At 34.9% G+C, this 19,734-nt stretch overlaps 1 protein-coding gene across 1 annotated transcript in view; it reads right to left on the reverse strand.

Annotated features, from left to right (window-relative positions):
• Positions 1–18,597: 18,597 nt before the first annotated feature.
• LOC129218965 (E3 ubiquitin-protein ligase PDZRN3-like) overlaps positions 18,598–19,734 on the reverse strand; it is a 63,203-nt gene continuing 62,066 nt past the window's right edge. Inside the window, exon 9 of the mRNA XM_054853285.1 lies at positions 18,598–19,097. Within this exon, the coding sequence (XP_054709260.1) occupies positions 18,598–19,097 (500 nt within the window). The remainder of the gene's footprint in view (positions 19,098–19,734) is intronic.

Here is a 19,734-nt window from a genome sequence, read left to right on the forward strand (position 1 = left end):
ATAATTATTGGAGTTGATTAAATAAAATGTGATAAATTAAATGAATCTCTTGAAAAGCATATGTAGTGATGAAATGTAACTTGAGTGCGAAATTTGCTTACTGGAAAAAATTAATTAAGTTGATTTTTAAAATTCGTGAAAATTTGTTAATGATAAGTGTTAATTACTACTAAGAGTAAATTGATTGCAAGTTTTGAAATTCGTGCAAAGAACCAAAGTTGTAAAAATGATAAAGTTTGAAATGCATGAAAAAGAAAATCAAAATTCGAAAAATATTTTAAGTGTAAATATGTATGAAAATACAATTGAACTCCTAAATGATGAAAAAAATAGTTTAAGTTGGAAAAATGATAAAGTCGATTACACTTGTAAATGAATAAAAGATGAAAAAGTAATTAGAAATCAAAAGGTATAAAAATAAACTAAGTCTACAAATTGCTAAAAATAGACAAAAGAGCTTTAAAATAGTCAAAGACCTAACTAGAAAAAATAATCGAAATCCTAAATGTATGGATGTGAAAAAATTTCTAGTCCAAAAATGCATGAAAAAAAAAAAAGTTTTGTGAAAAATATTTAAAGTTTGAAAACGCTCGAAAATAATCAAAAGAACGAAAGACGTCGAATTAGTCTAAGATCTGAATGTTAAAAAATATTCGAACTCTAAAATGAATAATCAAATTCATGAAAAAATAATCCAAGTTCATAAAGCATTGAAATAATCAAAAAATAATTAAATTCGCGAAACTTTGGTTGTCTTGACAACCATTCGTCGAAATTATTCAAAGTCCAGAAAAAAATACTCAAAGTCACGATAGATGGCGCCATGTGCATTTACCTCATGTGAAAATTATATTGAGATGATAATTAACGTGCTTACACTCAGGTCTTAGTAGCTTGGTCAGTTTGCGCGTGTCTAAATCTGACAGCTACTAAGACCTTTTGGAGATCGTGTGTTCGATTCCCAGCAGCGACACTCTGTAAAAATAAAAATAATTAAATTCGCGAAACTTTGGTTGTCTTGACAACCATTCGTCGAAATTATTCAAAGTCCGGAAATATCTCAATAGATGGCGCCACCGACGTTAAACATAGCATAAGTTAAAGCATAGCAACAGGTGTTGCCAACCGAAAACTAAAAACTCTGGTTGTCATGACAACAAGTGTTGCCATTCCAAAACCGAAACTCGCCATCCAAAAAGTAAAAACTTTGTGGATACCATGACAACAAGTTCAAAATATTCTAAGTCCGAAAACGCGGGAAAAATATCTAAAACGCGGGAAAAACCCTCGTCACCTTCTACGGGTTCTCGCGGCGGCCCCGGTCGTGGGGAGGGTCAACCCCAAGGTCGGGAGGGGGTGGGGAGGAAGCGGAGGAGGCGGTGGGAGGAAGAGTGGGAGGGGGAGGCGGATTGTAGATGCATACTAGCGCCACCGCCTCCTGTTGCAGAACTCTCATTATTCCCCTACTAATATTGAAAATATTTGTGAATTCATGAAATTATTTTCATCAAAACATCACTGTTTAAAAAAAAAATGTTAGTAAAGAATCAAAGTTTCCATCTTTTTTCCTCGCAGCCTCAAAATGTTCAGAAATTGTACATATCTGATTCAAAACTGAATTGTTAAATATATTAACTGGTTGTTGACATAAATTAATTACTTATATTGCCTACCAAAAAAGCGTTATACTCGACAGTAAATGACAATTATTCTAACTTATTTTTTCAAGAGCACGGGAAGAATTTTTAAGGGAAAAAAAAAAGAATATTTATATGTTTTTATCTTGCTCGATGCCTGAAAACAGCCTAAAATGCAATTTCCCTATACTATATGAATTCTCTGCAAGATAAGAAGATAAAACAAAGCAAAACTTCGGGCGTCTTTTTTTTTTTTTTTTTTGTAAGTGTTAGCGATAACGTTAATATTGCTCGATTCTCAAAACGTGAAACGGAACGACTTATAATAAAGGATAGCACATGCTAAAAAGTTTTAATTGAAATGCCTCCCCCCACGCTATTGACATCATAAAACAATCACAAACTCAGCACAAGCAAATTTGGAAGCTTTTTCGGGTATTCAGAACACTATGTGTATTGAACAAAGAGTGGATGCAAAAAGTATAACACATTTCAAATTCTAGTTTAAAGAAATTTGCAATTATATTCAATATCAATATACAAAACGATTTCAAACTTACCCACAGAACGAGTTAAGCAAATAACAGCAATGGCGTCCTTCGACGGAGCGAAGCGAGAGAACTCCCGGCTCTGCGCATGCGTCATCAGAGAGCGCTGGCTGTACAGCACAATATCGAATGGAATCGGCTAATGTCGGCAAAAGCGAAATTCCATACATTTCTTTAACGGGGACAATAGTTTCCTAAATTATTTCAGAATAATTTTTCTCAATTTTATCCACTTATTAGAAGCAGCAAACATAGGAAAACTATTTTGAATGTAATTCTCTAATTCAGAATACCAATACAGCACAGTATCGGATGCGATCGGCTAATGTCGGCAGAAGATAAAAACGCCGTACATTTCAGTATCGTGTATTATAGATCGATAAATTATTGTAAAATGACTTTTTTTTATCGTACCTACGTATTAAAATTCAAAATGTCTTGCAAAAAGTCTGTTTTAAAAGTAATTTTCTAATTCAGAATGTCAATACAGCATAGTATTGGATACGATCGGCCAATGTCGACAGAAGTGTAACGCCGTACATTGTATCGTGGATTATATAAGTCGATAAATTATTGTAAAATGACTTTTTTTGATTGAACCTACACATTAAAATTCAAAATGCCTTTCAACAAATATGTTTTAAAAGTAATTTTCTAATTCAGACTGTCAATACAGCACAGTATCGGATGCGATCGGATAATGTCGGCAGAAGATAAACGCTGTACACTTTGGTATCGTGTATTATAGATCGATAAATTATTGTAAAATGACTTTTTTTCATTGTACCTACGTATAAAAATTTATAATGTCTTGCAAAAAATATGTTTTAAACGTAATTTTCTAATTCAGAATACCAATACAGCGCAGCATCGGATGCGCTCGGCCAATGTCGGCAGAACCGAACCTCCTTACGTTTCGTTTTTGTGGATAATAGATTCCTAAATTATTTCAGTATCATTTTTCACATTATTATCAACACATTACAGAACAAAATATTCACTAAAAAAACTATTTTAAAAGTAATATTTTAATTCAGAATGCCAATATTGCATAGAATCGGATAAGATCGGCAAATGTTGGATGAAGCGAAAACCGTAGATTACTTTATCTGGATGATAGGTTCCGAAGTTATTGGAAAATAACTTCTCCCAATTGTACCCACGCATTAAATTTCAAAATGCTTTGCAAGAAAACTGTTTTGAATGCACTTAAATAATTGAGGTGGCCAATGTTGCTGAGTATCGGACAGCATTGGACATTAGACAGGAAGCGTAAATTTCCAAATATACTTTTGCAGTGCTAAATTTCGTCAAAATGTCTGTTATTCATGCTATTCTTTTGGGAGGAAATTTCGAAATGTTCTGAAAAGTAACCGCTGATTAAGTTTTTCTGATTTGACCAGTATCAGTTGGCCAAGCCTATACAGTATTGGACTAGATCGGCCAATAGCGAGGTCTGTCAGTTTCTTTAATCAGAAGTTTCAAATACCAAATTTACTGGAAAAAGTCTTAGAACAGTTCTACCTTTATGTTAAACACAAAATTTCCTTTTAAAAAACGTTTTATAAAGCCTTTTCACTTTTTCAGTATCGGGATGCCAATACTGCCCAGTATTGGCCAAAATCGGGTAAAATCGTCCGACATACGGCGACGCATGCCAGGTTTGGCCAATACTCGACCGATATTGGCCAAAATTGTTGTGCTACTGGGGAACTTAATTTTCTTTTGCATACAATTTTGTTTAAGATATATAAGTATGACATAGATAAAAACTGCGTGTTAAAACAGAAAAGAATCGGAATTCAATTACTGATTCACCAGGAACGCACCTCACTCAGGCTGTCTTTCGTACAACATGCGTCTACGAAATCCACGAAAATCCAAAAAGAAAAGAGAAAGAAATAAAGAAAACCACGCCAATATGAGACTGTGGGATACGGCGGAAGTGGCAATAAATGCTTGTTTTTACTTTGCCAATGGCAATTTGATGGACCAAAGAGAGGGGCTGAATTTCAAGGTCACAGGACCCAGCTGGTTTGAAAGTCGAAAGGGACATTTCCCCGTTTCGGACGGAGTAGGTGACAGCAAAAAGCAGACGAAAATTGGGAACCTGCGGATGTTGCACGAGGTTCTCGTGTTCTGAATTGACTCAAGCGCTGAGAAAATTGCCGATTACTGGGAATATTTAAGGAGAGAGAATGCTGCTTTTTATAAACTCATTACCTTTCGGAAAAATTTTGTTGATGCGAGATGGAACAACTGAGAAAAAAGGAGAGGGGTCTTTCGGGAAGGGGGGGGGGGGTCCGGACCCCATGGACCCACCCCTTGGCTACGTCCTTGTATACTACATAGTAAACAGATTTAATTAAAAAGAAGCAAGCAAAGTTTGATTAAAGCGAATCTGTGAAACGAAGGAATACTTTGGTAACTTGTACAGCTAGAGGTATCCTTCAAGAATACAGCAGTCCTTACATGTGAATAAACGCCATACTGGGATCGGCAATTTGTCGTAAAAATAAAAGTTGTAAGGGGGTTGAATTCTCCCCCCCCCGCTACTGGTAAGATTAAAACCCCTCCCTTTATGAAAATCTGGACACGGGCCTGTGTGGAGCCATAAATGTTATTTCGGTATGTCAATAATTTCACAAGGTTGAGCATAGCGCAAGAAATTTGCTATTCCCCAATTTGGTTCTTGCGGTGAATATGACATACTATAATTCATGCAATATGTCTTTTTGAGATTTTTAACTATTGTTCGTGGTTCGTGGTAAATCCACTGCATCATATTATCATACATTAAAGAATACGGTAAGCACATTTGCATATTATTTACTTAGTGCGTAAAATGCATATATTGTAGACAATAATTTAGATAACCTTTTTAGTTCCGAAAAGTTACGACTTGACCATAATTACTCAATTCCTCTACCCCCTTTTCTTCAACTATTTGTGTATTACATTTAAAAATGAGCTTTGGACAATGTGTTTGTTTTAGATATTAAATTAAATGCCTTTTTAACGATTCGTACTTCAGAATTATTTGTTTTACCGGCAAGTTTCAGTTTCAGATTTTAAAGTGGAATATTCTCTACAATATTATCCTTCAATTTAGAAATATAATCAATACCCTACTATTCCGTGGCGCAACCAGAAGGGGGTAGGGATACATAGGGCACCCCTCTGTTTGCACCGCCCCGTTCCCCTCCCCTGCTTAGTTGAATGTTTTTCAAAAATATTTACTATTGAAGGGTGAAAAAACTTGTCTTTGGAAAACAAAGTGATTTCAATAAGGAAAAAGTAATGATGTTGGGGTAAAACTTTAATTTCTTTTAAAAATAAATCTCTGAGTTAAAAATTCTCACTGGTTTCAGCTAATTAGTCAGCTAATCCATTTCCGTCCTATTTCTTTTTTCTTTTCCTTATTATTTTTCTTTTTTCTAGTTCGCCTAAAAATCAAAAAGTTTTCAAAACGCCACCCCGCCGAATCCCCCCCCCGCCAAAAGACTCAAATTTCGTTTCCAGATCTTTAGCTCCGCAAAATTTCACGAAAACTCCCAAATACGAAATAACATCGCTTGAAACTCCGTTCGAAAATCACTTAAAATTGTGTTTTTAGAGCTTCAATTTTGAAAGATTTGCCGGCCCTAATGTTACTAAATATGGTCATACAATCACGTATTTAAGAGTTCAATTTCAGAAAATATTCGGGCAAGGGCCTCCGAACCTCCTTCCTTAAATATCATCAAAAGTTAGGTTTTTCAAACATGACTTACGAAAAATTTAAGTTAGAATAGCCTCCGAACCACTTTTCCTAATATCATAGAATACTGCTTGGGTTTTTAGGACGTTAATTTTGAAAAATTTTCTAGGAGGGATCTCCAGAATTTCATTAGCGTAAAAATCTTCAAAGTCGTCTACAATTGCGTTTTTGGAAGTTCAATTTCGAAAAATTGGAGGGGAGAAAAGGAATTGATTTATATCTAATCTTCACAAAAAAAAAAAAAAAAAAAACGATTTGGTAGAATCGCAGAGTTCCATTCCATCCCATATTCTAACGTCAATAAATATGGCCTATAATCACGTTTTCAGGCTTCAACTTCTATATATTTTCGCGGAATCCCTTGTATCCTTTTCCCCCATAACATCACCAAAGACCGTTTAAAATTGACCGTTAATTTTTCCGGGGAGAACCCTCGTAGCCCTCTTATTAAAAGAGATTTTTTTTTCAATTTGTGCCCCCCTAAAACTATTTTCTAGTTGCGCCACTGCTCCTGTTGTCATGTTTTGACAAGCATAAAAGTTTTATTAATTGTTCATCACTTAGAGATTGGATAGATAGTGTGAACACATAGATGTTAAAATATTTTCTTCTTCCAAAAGGCATTATATTAGCACATCAGAGGAGCTGCTCAGCTCGGAATAATTTCGAAATATGAAGTCAAAACGTACACCATATTGCGAAATTAAATATTCACACATTATTTTTTGTATAAATTAAATGCCTTTTTTTTTTCATTTTATATTTGTCTACAAAACCTCTCTCCAGGTGTGAACTATATTTTTCTCGAACGCCAGAGCATAAAGGAGCACGAAAGACATTTGCACGACGGCGCAAATCATGCTTGGCGCGGCCCTGCTAACAGGATACTTTGACGTTCAATATCTTTGTAACAGAAATTGCTGTGGGTTTTCGATATTGGTTAACCCACTGTCTTCCATAACAGAAATTTCGCGTTTGGTATGTAGGGCTTTAATATTATTATTATTCTGTTTAAAGTCATTCTCCTTACTACATTAAGACTAGATTATATTCAAGATATCCAACTGGAAATTCTAACAATTCTAGTAATATTGACTTATTTGTAACAAAACCTTCTAAGATTTTATTTTTAATTCAATTCTACTGTGAACACTGATTTTTTAAAGAATAATTTCCACTTCAACAGGAACTTCATCTTATAGCATTCACCAACACCAACAATCTTTTGGTTGATGTACTGACAGTTATGAAATTAAGGTAAACAAACAAGTTCTAATAAAAATTTTTTTTACTGGGTGTATTGAATTTTTCCAACAAAGTAACAACTAAAAATTCCAAATAAATGAACTTGTCTCGTCTTATTTCATAAAAATGGAACTTTGAATTGGAAGTCTGCGGTGGTCATCCGTCCCGATTTTTGAGGCCATGTTCCACATTTTTTGGAAGTCATAGAATCATAAATGTTAAAAGTCTTTAATGTACAACCCCATTCTACAGAAGAAGCAAAAGAACAACTTCAGGGACATGCCCCCTAAACCGTCACACTCTTTTGTTCCCCCCTCCCCACTTTTTTGGTGTACCAGCCACCCATGTTATGTATGTGTGTGTGTGAATTTGATTGTAAAATGTTGAATCATTCATGATTATTTAAGCTGGGATTTCACAAACAAATAATTATAAGGAACCCTAGAAGCTTGCAGTGAAGTCACCTAAACTTTCAAATCCGTACTAACTATGAAAATGTGTAAATGACGTGGTTCTGACACACATATCATGTCCAGTGGCGGTTCTAGACAATCCTGTTGGGAGGGGCGATTAAGTAATGCATTACAGGAGGGGGGGGGGGAGGGTACTAATGAAAATAAAATTTCTAAAACGAAATTGAAACATGAAGCGGTTTTTTTTTTTTTGAATATTCAAAGTGTTTGAAGAATTTTCCCCAGTCGTGTTTTGATATTAGAGTTTCGAAAACGTAATTTTAGATATCTTTAGTCATGCTAAAAACCAGGGGCCTCGGGGACTTTCCCCCGGAAAAAAGTTCCGAAATTGAAGTCTTAAAAACGCAATTGTATAGGCCACCTACCACCTTTGATGATGTAACAGAAGACATGGGGTTCATAACTTTTCCCCAGATATGTTTCGATGAAAAAGTTCCAAAAACGCAATTTTAAATTGATCTTTGAATGATGTTGAAATATGAAGAAAGAGCGGCATGGGGATTCCTCTCCGGAAATTTTTCGAAATTGAAGTCCTGAAAACGCAATTATAAGCCATCTTTTATGACGTTGGGGGAAGATACATAGTTTGGAACTTTCCTTTGGAAATTATTCGAAATAGGAGCCTTAAAAATGTGTTGGTTGGCCATCTTTGGTAGCCTTAAGGGAAGGGATGGGGTCAGGAGCTGTCCCTCAACTTTTCGATATTGAAGCTTCAAAAAACGCAATGTTAGTGGTTTTTCATTGATGTTAGGGCAAGGCTCGGGGGTTCTCCCCCGGATTTTTTCGAAATTGAAGTTCTGAAAACGTAATTGAAGGCATTAAGGATGAGGTTTAAAACTCTCTTGGAAACAGTGGCGCAGCTACGGGAGGGGTTTGGGGTTAAAACCCCTCCCAGAACTACAAAACATTCATTCATCCCCCCCCCCCCCCCAAAATCAAGGTGGGGAAAACAGTACTTAAAATTTTCTATTCAAGGTAGATTTGAACGAAATATTTTACTGCTTATTGATCGGAAAATTGTCACATATCACTTTCCAATTCTAAAATACACAAGTAATTTTTCGTTATGAGCCCCTACTTTTATAAGATTGTTAAAATGGTCCTAATACAGCACAAAAAGAAATTATGCTCATCAGCACTTCTGGCGCTGCAGAAATCCTTTTTAGAGAAATTTTTTCGTAGAGAGAGGAAGCCTACCACACTTTATTTTCTGTGGCTCCCTCCAAATTCTCATTGAAAGATCGAAACTGTTATTAGCTAGCATTTGACATTCATAAAGACATTGATCTATAAAAAGATGATTTCTTGAATGACCTCACGAAAAATGAATATAAGATTAAAATAAAGGTAATTAAAACTGTATTGCGCATGTTCATGCATCCCCCCTTTTCTTCGTTTCATAGTAATTGTGATATCAATATGCGAGTTGGTTATTTTAGAATAAATGAAATAAATGAATAAATATTAAGCCTCAGAAACTATTTGTTTAATGAATTGAAAAATATTTTCGCATTATTAAATGGAGATGAAACAAAGAAAAATATATTTTTCGATTTCAAAAAGCCCTTCTAGAACAGTTTTTTGGATGCGCCCCTCCCCGAAATATGTTGATATTCAATTTTCAAAAACTTAGTTCAAAATTTTTTAGTGATGTTAGGAAGAGATGAGGTTTTGTTGTCCTCCTCCGGAAGTTTTTTGGAATTGGAGTCTTAAAAACGTATGGGATTCAGAAAAATCTTCCTCAGCGATTTTTTCGAAATTGAAGCTCCAAAAATTCAAAATTTTTGATGATCTTCGATGACATTGGCAAGAATGAGTTCAGGTACTCTTCCCTGGAAATATTTTGGATTTAAAGTCGTAAAAATACGTTGTAGGTGATTTTTTGTAATGCGTTGGGGGGAGGGGGAGGGGCGGAGAGTTTGGTGACCTTCTCCCGCAATTTATTCGGATTTACAACCTTTTTGGAGGGGATCGCCCCAATCGCCCCCCCCCCCCTGTGGATCCGCCACTGATCATGTCTTTAGTTTTACGACCATACGTAAAATGATGTTAAGAACAGCAATTTTACCATTTTCGTCAGCTTTGTTAGCAATCAGCAGAGCCTGATTTACTAATAGGCCATGAATAGGCCTCCCAATCTTAGGATTCAAAATTATAGAACTTATAAAATATCATACCATAATAGGATTTATATTTGTTCATTATGATGTTTATAATCGAGAGCGAGTGAGGTGACAAAAGTCATCGGATAGCTTCTATCATATCGTGTCGGATCTCATTTTGCTAGGAGAAATGCAACAAATTGACGTTGCAAGGACTCAACAAGTTGTTAAAAGATCCCAACAGAAATATTGAGTCACGCTGTTTGCTATAGGCGTCCATAATTGAGAAAGGGTTATCGTGACAGAATTTTTTTCCCTAACTGATCTCTCAATTATGTCCCTTAAATGATGAATGGAATTCATATTGGGTGACATAGGGGAGAAAAATAATTAGTTGTAGCTATCCAGAATATTTTTCTAGCCAGTTGGGACTGTTTGTAGCCGGGGGACACGGCGCATTGCCCTCCCTAAAAATTCCATCATTCTTTGGGTAGCTGAAGTTCATAAATGGCTGCTAGTGGTTTTAAACTAGCTGAGATAACAATTTTCAGCCAGTCAGAGGCATTTGTTTAGCAGAGGAGCTAGTCCAAACCATGTAAAAACAGCCCACACCTTTATAGAATCAACACCAAGTAGCACAGTGCCTTGCTGATAATTTCTGCTCATGGCTTCGTGGGCTCTGCGTCATACTCACTCTTCCATCAAGTCTTATCAACTGAAACCATAACTCCATTGAGCAAGTATTTTTCCTTTCGTTTACCCTCCATTCGATATGGTCACGCGCCTAGGAGGAGCAATACAGGAGATGCTATGCTGGCTTTGAAGGCACTCGAATTGGTTTTCTGCTGCCATAGCCCATTAATGCCGAATTTTGTTGCTCTGTTCTAACGGACATGCCCGTCGTATGTCACACATTAATTCCAGTGGCTATTTTAAGCAACGTGGCTTATTTATTAACTCACAATTCTACTCACACGTCGTTTTGGCCATTAAATGTTGGTGGTAGACCACTGCGTTGTCTATGGTGGAAGGTTATGCCTGAATTATATTTCTGGGTATTTTCGGCACTCTCTTAACACTGAGAATCTCTGAATGTTGAGTTCCTCAACGAATTCCCAAATGAAACATCATACACTTCTAAATCCAACTACAAATCTGAGTTCAAACACTTGACTACCCAAAATGAAATCCCTATTAATGAGCTTTCAATATACGCAATTTGTACGTGACGCTTTTTTTCCATCTGTATATCTTCATAAAACTAAACCATTACTTTTGTCACCTCAGTACAATGCGGCTTTTGACATAAAAACTGGCATTCTCGTTTAGGCAGTTTATCCCTCTCCCCCAAGGCCTGATTACTGATCAATTGGGGCAGGGCCCGCATATTTGGCTCGCAATGAATATTTGTGTTTAAGTTTTGACTACAGGGCCCCCTGAAAATGTGTTTGGCCTAGGATCCCCTAATATCTTAATCGGGACCTGCCTCCCCCCACAGAGTACCCTTACTGTAGCATATGCAATAGTACGAAATATGTGCACTTGCAGAGCTACAACATTTTCTTCGATTATATTACTCAAGGGAGTCCCTACAAATTTGTCGGGCCCTGGTTAACAAGTCAGAATTAGAAATGAATAACCTTGAAAACAATCAGCATCTGCATTGGCAAAATCATTTTTTGAAGTTTACAAATTGAGGTCAACATCGGATCACGAGGGATTGAGTGGAAACTAAAGCACTAAATTTGAAACTCGCCTTTTCAACGGAAGCAATCAATTTAGAAAAAGATATTTACTAGCTCATCAAAATCATCATTGCACTTTTAAGCGTTTATTTAAGAAGAAGGGTTGAAGGAGCACATTAGAAAAATTGCCAGACACATTATCATCAAATGAAGGTAATTATTTAAAAATATCAACTTGAGAATTTTCGTCGGATATCTTTCATCCATACCTCATTTTTTATTTTCGCACAGAAAAAAGACTTTTTCGTGTAACTCGGAAATACCTGACTATATATATATATATATATATATATATATATATATATATATATATATATATATATATATATATATATATATATATATATATATATATATATAAACCCCATTTTTATTCATGTTCTTAGTTGTCTTTATGTTTTTGAGACTTTTTTTTTTTTTACTTCTTCGTGTGCATTTTCCTTAACAATAGTACAACAGTATTCTTGAAAGTACGAGTAGTACACATTTTTATCTACAAGCTATGCAGATGTAATTAAAAAAAGATGAAGCTTCAAATATAAATATCATTTTTCAGGTTTAATTTTTAAATTCATTTATTTAATTATTTAGTTTTTAACATATTAACATATGTTTAATTTCCATTATATTTTTTAATTATTTAATTTTCAATATATTTGGTGTAAGAAAAGAACTTTTAATTTCACAGTTCAACTGTTAAAAACATTTCACTTTTATTCACCCAGTACTCATATTTTAAAAACAGCAATTTATTTTGTACATCAATTAGGCAGCCATTTTAACAAAAATCGCTAACAAATATACGGCAGTCATATTAACAAATATATAGAGTCATTTAACACATCAAGGTAAAAAACTACGTTTTTGGACAATAGAAACATGAAATCCAAGTAACATTATTGTATTTCTAATCCCGCGTTCATTGCATATTTGTCCTCGAATTGAACGGAAACGCCGTTTTCTTTCAGAAAGAGTACAATACAGGTTGGCTAAGCTTAAACAAGTGGTAATCGGATTCATCTGGAAATCATTGCCAGAAACTGCTGAAAAATGGATCCTCAAATGATATGTGAAATGCTAGAATAGATAATCCCTCTCCCCACAGTGTTCAATCTAATGATCTAGTAGCATAAAATAAACGAGCTGATGTGTGCATCACATGACTTCCTTTTACTCCAATTTGATGTCATTTTCTCCATTACTGGCAATTTTAATGTGATTCAATAGTTTACTCTAAGTATCACCAACAGTGACCAAACTGAAATCAGATTTAAAAAAAAAAAAAATCACTAAATTTGTCGCCAAAATGGCGAAAAAACTTGGCGACTAAAAGACTGGCGATATATCGCCAAGTGTCCGCCAAATTATAACACCACTTGAGTTTACATCGAAATGAACAAGGATTTCCCCCCAAAAAGGGGCAAAAGATCCCCTTTGGAGCATCTGAATGCAACCAAAAAGGGAGGTGCACAACTAGACCCCACTAGGAGTCTAAGTACCAAATTTCAACTTTCTAGGACATTCCGTTCTTGAGTTATGCGACATACACACACACACACATACGCACATACATAGGTACATACATACAGACGTCACGAGAAAACTCGTTGCAATAAACTCGGGGATCGTCAATATGGATATTTCTGGTGTCTGTACGTTCCTAGGCATATATCCACGTGCGGTCGGGTTGAAAAATAAATTCAACATTCATTCAGGGGTGAGCAAAATAGAAATTAAGGCCGACTTTTGAGTAAAAATTTTTTCGCGAATACAATACTTCCTTTTTTGTAAAAGGAAGTAAAAATACGTCAATATTTTAATTTTTGGGACCTCCTCCCCCTTTTTTTTTTTACGATTGAAATACCTACTAAGCCTAACCATGTCGAATTCACATGGTTGGTACTTGGAATTTTTACTAGTAATGAGTAGGCATTTTTATGTTGCGATTTACTAGAAGAGAGACACATGACTTGTACTGTTTGTTGTCTATTTTATTTAAAATTTTATATTATCATCGTGTTGTCCACGGTTAGTATTATTTTTAACTTTCTTATATTAAAGCTAGTTTCAACAAACTTTCGGTACCGAATGAAAAATATAAGGATTTTATACCATTTCACTAAAAGTTATTTGAGCAGTAAAAATTTCTCCACAAGCCCCCGTTCTCCCCAAGTTATATTTTTACGCACTGGGTATATTGAAATAAAAAGAGTTAAAAAAATCATTCTTAGCTATACCCGGGAATTATCGCACCTTATTTAGTTTTTCTCGCTTTATTTAGTTTTTTTTTTCTTTTCAACATCGACTACTATTCAATTTAATTGCAAATTTAGATTTTGTTCTCTGAATTTTTTTTTTATATATTAGTATAGTAAACCTTGTAGATGCAGTGTATAGAGTAATGGCTTGTCTAAGTGACATCAATATGTTTGTCTTACATCATTATGTGTACATTTTATGCTAAACCCATAGTTTAGTAAAAGAAAAAAAAAACACACATTGATATTTTGCGTGTGGATCAAAATTCGAATGGTGTACCAAATTTGTGACTATAAACTATTAAATTATGGGATTTGAAGGGCGATAGTAAAATAAGTGTTGGGAATATTGTCAAGAGTTTTTGTAGGCATTCAAATGACAAACTGAGAAGCTTTTCTTCTTCTGCTTCAAATACCTGTAAAAATAATAATAATAATATAAAACTTTTCAATCAGAAGCGTCGTGACAAATTACCGGAGCAACTAATGATGGGAACATCTCTCGAAGATGTTTCACTAATTTGACCGTATAGTTAGACGCAACGGAATTAGACGTTGAACTTATAAAACGTTTTTCAATCATTTTAAAACTCATTTCCAATGAGCAAGTAATTTGATGATGACGCATTTGAAGGGGAAAAAATCCTTTCGTTTAACAAAATTGCACGTTCAACCATAATTATTATATGCTAACTAGTGTGCCTATATAATTAATTCATGGACCACAGATAGTTAAATATCCCATTCAACCAATAAGGACAGCTTTCTGATGTAGCACAAGAGGCTTGAAATAAAAATGTCAAGAAAAAACATCGGAAAACTATTTTCAAGAACATTTTTCTCGACAAAAAAAAAAAGAAAAAAAAAGTTAGAAGACATAATACATATCTTATTGATCCCGTCGGACCCTGTGACCACGAAGCTTAGAAATAATTTGAAGAAACACGAGACCAGCTCATCAGAAGAAGATGCATTGCTATTAAGAACAAACGAACTACAGAATACTGGTCTTCAGACAATTCAATTTTTTGATCAAGGAAATTTTTCGCAACCGATGCTTTTTTTTAAGAGATAGTGTTCGTTTACTCTCAATTTCTAACATATTAGAACTTATACTTTGCTTGACTACCCAAAGTTTTTTTTCTGAGATACATTTATTAAACCTACCACTGTGCATTCCCAATTCTGACGAAAAAGTTGTTAACTGTGTGCTCTCATCATTACAGAGAGACTTTAATACTTATTTGTATGAATGCGAGTGAATTTCTCATTTTACTATTTTTTGTCTTATCTAAATAGTTCATATGACAAATACTACGTACTACTTTGGTTGTTCATAATTATCTCTGCAAATTTGCTTGATAATGAATGAAGCAGGGGTGCCCACCTAGGGGGGGGGGAGGTCATGGCGCAGACTGCGTCATTGAAATTTTTAGGGGGGCGAGTGTGTTTTGAGAGGTATTTTTCTCTTTTTAATGGGGTCCTTGCGTTTGGAAGGGGGGCTCTGAAATTTTTAGGGGGGTGCGCCTTTGTTCGAAGGGGGGTGGGCACCCTCGAACCGAACCGTGGGTGCCCCAAACGGTTGTTCCATTCGAATGGGAGGAGACCAGAACTCCCCGTTCTGTTAATCGTACGGCACACATATTTTCAAAAGGGGTTACATTTATGTCAAATCTACGGATTCAAAGGTCATTTTAGCATGAAAACCCTTTATTTTTCATTGACTTCAGGGAGCGGGGGGAATCAAAATTTGGTCCTTTGTTTTCACTTCTATTATTTTTAATACGTAATTACAAAAAATGCTAGCAACTTAGGTGAAGAAAATATTTTAAACCTTTTATAGTAGTTTACTTAAAATATTTGGAAAAAAAAATCTAAAACTACAAAGAAAAGAGGAAAGAATAGAACAATGAATTTAGCATTGCATTTTGTAGAGATTTATGTAGGTTTTGACCCATTAAAAAGATTTTGAGTAACGAGGCACTCCATAATATTATCATCGCTTTTTCACTCTGAAAACCACTCGTTTAATTACGACCACTCTGTATAATAACACCACTGGTGCTGGTTAAACTACATAACGTAACAGCAATCTAACTTCAGATAAATGCGCAGAGCGTTTTAACAGTGTTAAAATTTATAAATTTTACATTATATTAACTTTTCAAAATTTGCTATTTGTTGTTTAGTTTTCTGATAATGCTCAGTGCGCATGTAATGCGTGTATGAGAGTAATTTAAATCTACATAGCATATACACATATATACATACATTTGATATACATAATAAAGGAAAACATTGTCAGAGATTAACAGAGTAAAAAATATTAACCTTGTAGAAGATTTGCTATTTTGTATTGAAATATTTTTTGAATGTCTTTTCTTTTTTATTTTGCAAAATAACAATCAGATAATTTGTAAAATAAAGAACTATGAAGAATAATTAACTGTAAAAATATATTTCACTGTTGATTGTTAAGTAGTGTCCATTCATAGATTGGCAGGTAGGTTTTTTTTTATCAGTTAAAAAAAAATCTTTGATATACTGTGTGTGATCTTGAATTTACAACAAATTATCAAATTAATTTTGGTGAACTATCAATAGAATTCAATGAATGAGATTGCAGAATCATTAAACCATGAAGTTAAGAAAATGTATAAAATGAAGTAGGATGATGTGAAATGAAAAGTAAAATAAAAATACCTCGTAAAAATAATACAAAGATGTCGAACGATTTACATGCAGTTTTTTAAATGGGCAAAAAAATTCAAAATTAGGAGCAGATACTTTTTTTTTTTGGGTTAAGCTCACAGTAATTAGTTTTTATAAGCTATCCATTTTAGCTCTGAGCTTTCAATAGTAGTTTATTTGTTTTATTACCAAAGCTGACTTCAACAAAAAAAAAAAAAAAGTATCAATGAGTAAAATTCGCAGGTTGGATGAAATGATTGGAAGAATAAATAGTGATGCTCAACTTCAAACACTTGCATTTTTATTTCTAGTTTCGGAAAAGAAAGAAAAATCCAGAATGAGGGTTAGCAGAGTTTTATATTAGATACAGGGGGAAAAATAATTTACAACGAGAAAATACCTTTTCATTAGTAAATTTTTTTTTTAAACTTGGGCGAAAATGAAATACCTGCAAACCTAGAGTAATGATATCAATTTTTTTTACCGCTTTAAAATGTTTGGATGTTTCGGCAAGTTAAACAATCTTCAAATTCAGACTCAAAATTATTCGTTAGCAAGCTAAAATATCATGTGTAATTAGAATACAGGGTTAATACAAATGAATAATTCGTTTTCGAAACATTATATCGTCGGTACCATGCTAAAACTAAAGAATGTGAAAAATTGCGTTTTTCAAATTCGATGTTTGCCGTAATATTCAAAAAGGGTTACTGGTCAGTTTTTTTACTCCGTAAGTGATCTATAAAAATTAAAACATTGAAAATAACTAAACGCGTCAGGTGGGGGAAAAAATCTTATTCAGTGTTTTGGCTCTCCTAAAAAGTGCCAATTTTCACATTCGTTAGTTTAGCATGATGCCGACGATATATCCAAAATGCCAACAATGAGTAATATATGAAAATGACCACAAACTCATCGAGGTTTGATACGAGTGCAGCAATTTCAAAATGGAGATAAAACAAGAAAAACGGTTTTCTTTAGGTGTTACAGTATGTGTGATGTTCTTCTGTTCTTGTAGTGCTTCGTGGGCACATTAATAACCTTCTTTTGTTATGTACCCCTCTGCAAAAAGCGTTAGAAGCACTCAGGGGAATAGCATCCATGCTGCAGTGATGACCTTTACCAAGAGATGCTGGACGCTACCAGGACGTAAACACACTCAAAAGACCGTATTTCTTGTTTCGTCGTCATTTAAAATGTGCTGCACTCGTAGTGCCACCTAGTTAGCAAAATTCCAAATCTTGATGAAGATGTGGTTAATTTCATACCCACTGTTGCTTTGAGGTGACTATATTCCTCCCCGCTGTACGTGCAATACATTTGGATATATAGCGTTTCGAATGCATCATTTTTAAAGCTTGACCACGGAGAGATGGCGGATGAACTGGAAGCAGAAACATCATTTTTATTATTTCCAATAGGTTGTATGTTATTCGTTTGCAATAGATATGATCAGCGAGAGCGCTCCTCTTACTGGTTGGCACGTTCTCGCTGATTCTACCTGTTACAAATGTTGATGTTTCCGCTTTCAATTCCACCGCCATCTCTTCGTAGTCAAGCTAAGGCAGTAAGGTCGTAACCCTGTATCAACTCATCTCGCAGAATGAAAGCAAAATTTAAGAAAGAAAAAAAACTAAACGTTGCTTACTTAACTTACTAATTGCTGAAGTTTTTGGAAAATTAAATTGCTTGACATGAGCGAAGGGGGAAAAAAAGAAGGAAGTTTTCTATACATCTTTTAAATAGGGTTTTTCTGTTTGTTTCGGATCGGAGAGATGTTTTAGGTGAAGCGTGGACGTTAAATTCATCCCTGCAGGGAAAAATTGCAGGATATTGAGGACGGGAGATTTATTTTTGAAAATTATTCGCAAATAGTGTAATTAGTCATGGAAAAGAGGAAACCCTCATGATATGATACAAGAGTGTTCATAATTCGTTGGGTTTTTTTCTTTTTTACAATGTGTGGACACATGTGGAACTCGTTGTACGTGTAGTTCGGAAAATAGGAACAATAACTGAAACAGAAGGTTACGCTCAGCCATACCATGAAATTGTCTGAAAATGATGCCATGCGTGTTACATAACAAGTAACAATCTGAACTTTAACATTTTCATGTTGAACATGAATATTGCTGTCACTATACAGTAGTCACTGAAAGTATACCAAATGTGCCACTGTGACCAGCAGCCGGACAATCATCAAGGACAGTAGAAGATGGCGTAGATGGAATTCTTAGTTTTCTTCGACTGCTACTGTAACAAGATCTTTTCTTCATCAAGACAGTGCTAACAAAAGCATCACGTTTCCCTTGACTGGAATCATCATCTTCGTTTTTATGTACTACATCTGTAATTTTAATTGATTTCATCAAAATCTCCTTTCGTTGTTTTCGGTCACGTGCTTTCTCTAAATGTCTTTTGCGTTCTTCTCGAGACCAGTATTTTCCGATTTTTAGTTCACTCGCAGCGTCGTCATCAGTTGTTATGCCACAACGTTCTTCCATTATTTGCATTGCTCTTTCTTTCAAAATTTTATTCCGCATTGGCCGCCGAGTTATGTATCTAGTGCCATCTGGTCGTCTTTTCACTTTCCATTCCATCTTCGCTTCGTCGCTAGGTTCTTCAGTTGGTGTAATAACTGAAAAACAAATGTATAATTTATTGGTCTAAGTACAGGAAATCAGTCTCGCGCATGTATTAAAACAATTTTAGGTTAGTAAACGGACCACGGAGAGATAGCGGATGACACTGAAGCGGAAAAATCATTTGTATCATTTTTAATAGGTTGTTTGTAATTATTTTGTAATGAATAGGATCAGCGAGAACGCTCCTCTTACTATTCGGTGACGCTATCTGGCTGATTGTACCAAAGGATACAAGTGATGTTTCCGCTTCAAGGCCATCCGCTCTCTCTCCGTGATCAAGCTTTACAAGGTTTATCAACCGACCTATTTAGAAATTTCATGCTTACGAAAGAGCATAAGATCAACAGAAATAGTTTTTTCGCAGAAAAAAAAAAGTTAATAAATCTGTGCTAGAGTTATACACTGCCGTGGAAAGGTAAAGGGCAGTATCTGCAAAACTGTCCTTTTTTTTTTTTTGCCTTTCCTTCATCTATTGTACTTTAGCTTTATTACCCAAGCTTGCTTGTTTGGTTTCCGCTGAAAATTAAGAACGAAAAAATGTCAATTTTAAACATTTCCCCACTGCTAGTACGGAATCCAAAACGCATTTCCTCAACTGTACCTAAAATCTCATTTCCGCAGGTACTGCTC

This window comes from Uloborus diversus, chromosome 3 (genome assembly GCF_026930045.1).
Source record: "Uloborus diversus isolate 005 chromosome 3, Udiv.v.3.1, whole genome shotgun sequence".
In the NCBI taxonomy this organism is placed as follows: Eukaryota; Metazoa; Arthropoda; class Arachnida; order Araneae; family Uloboridae; genus Uloborus; species Uloborus diversus.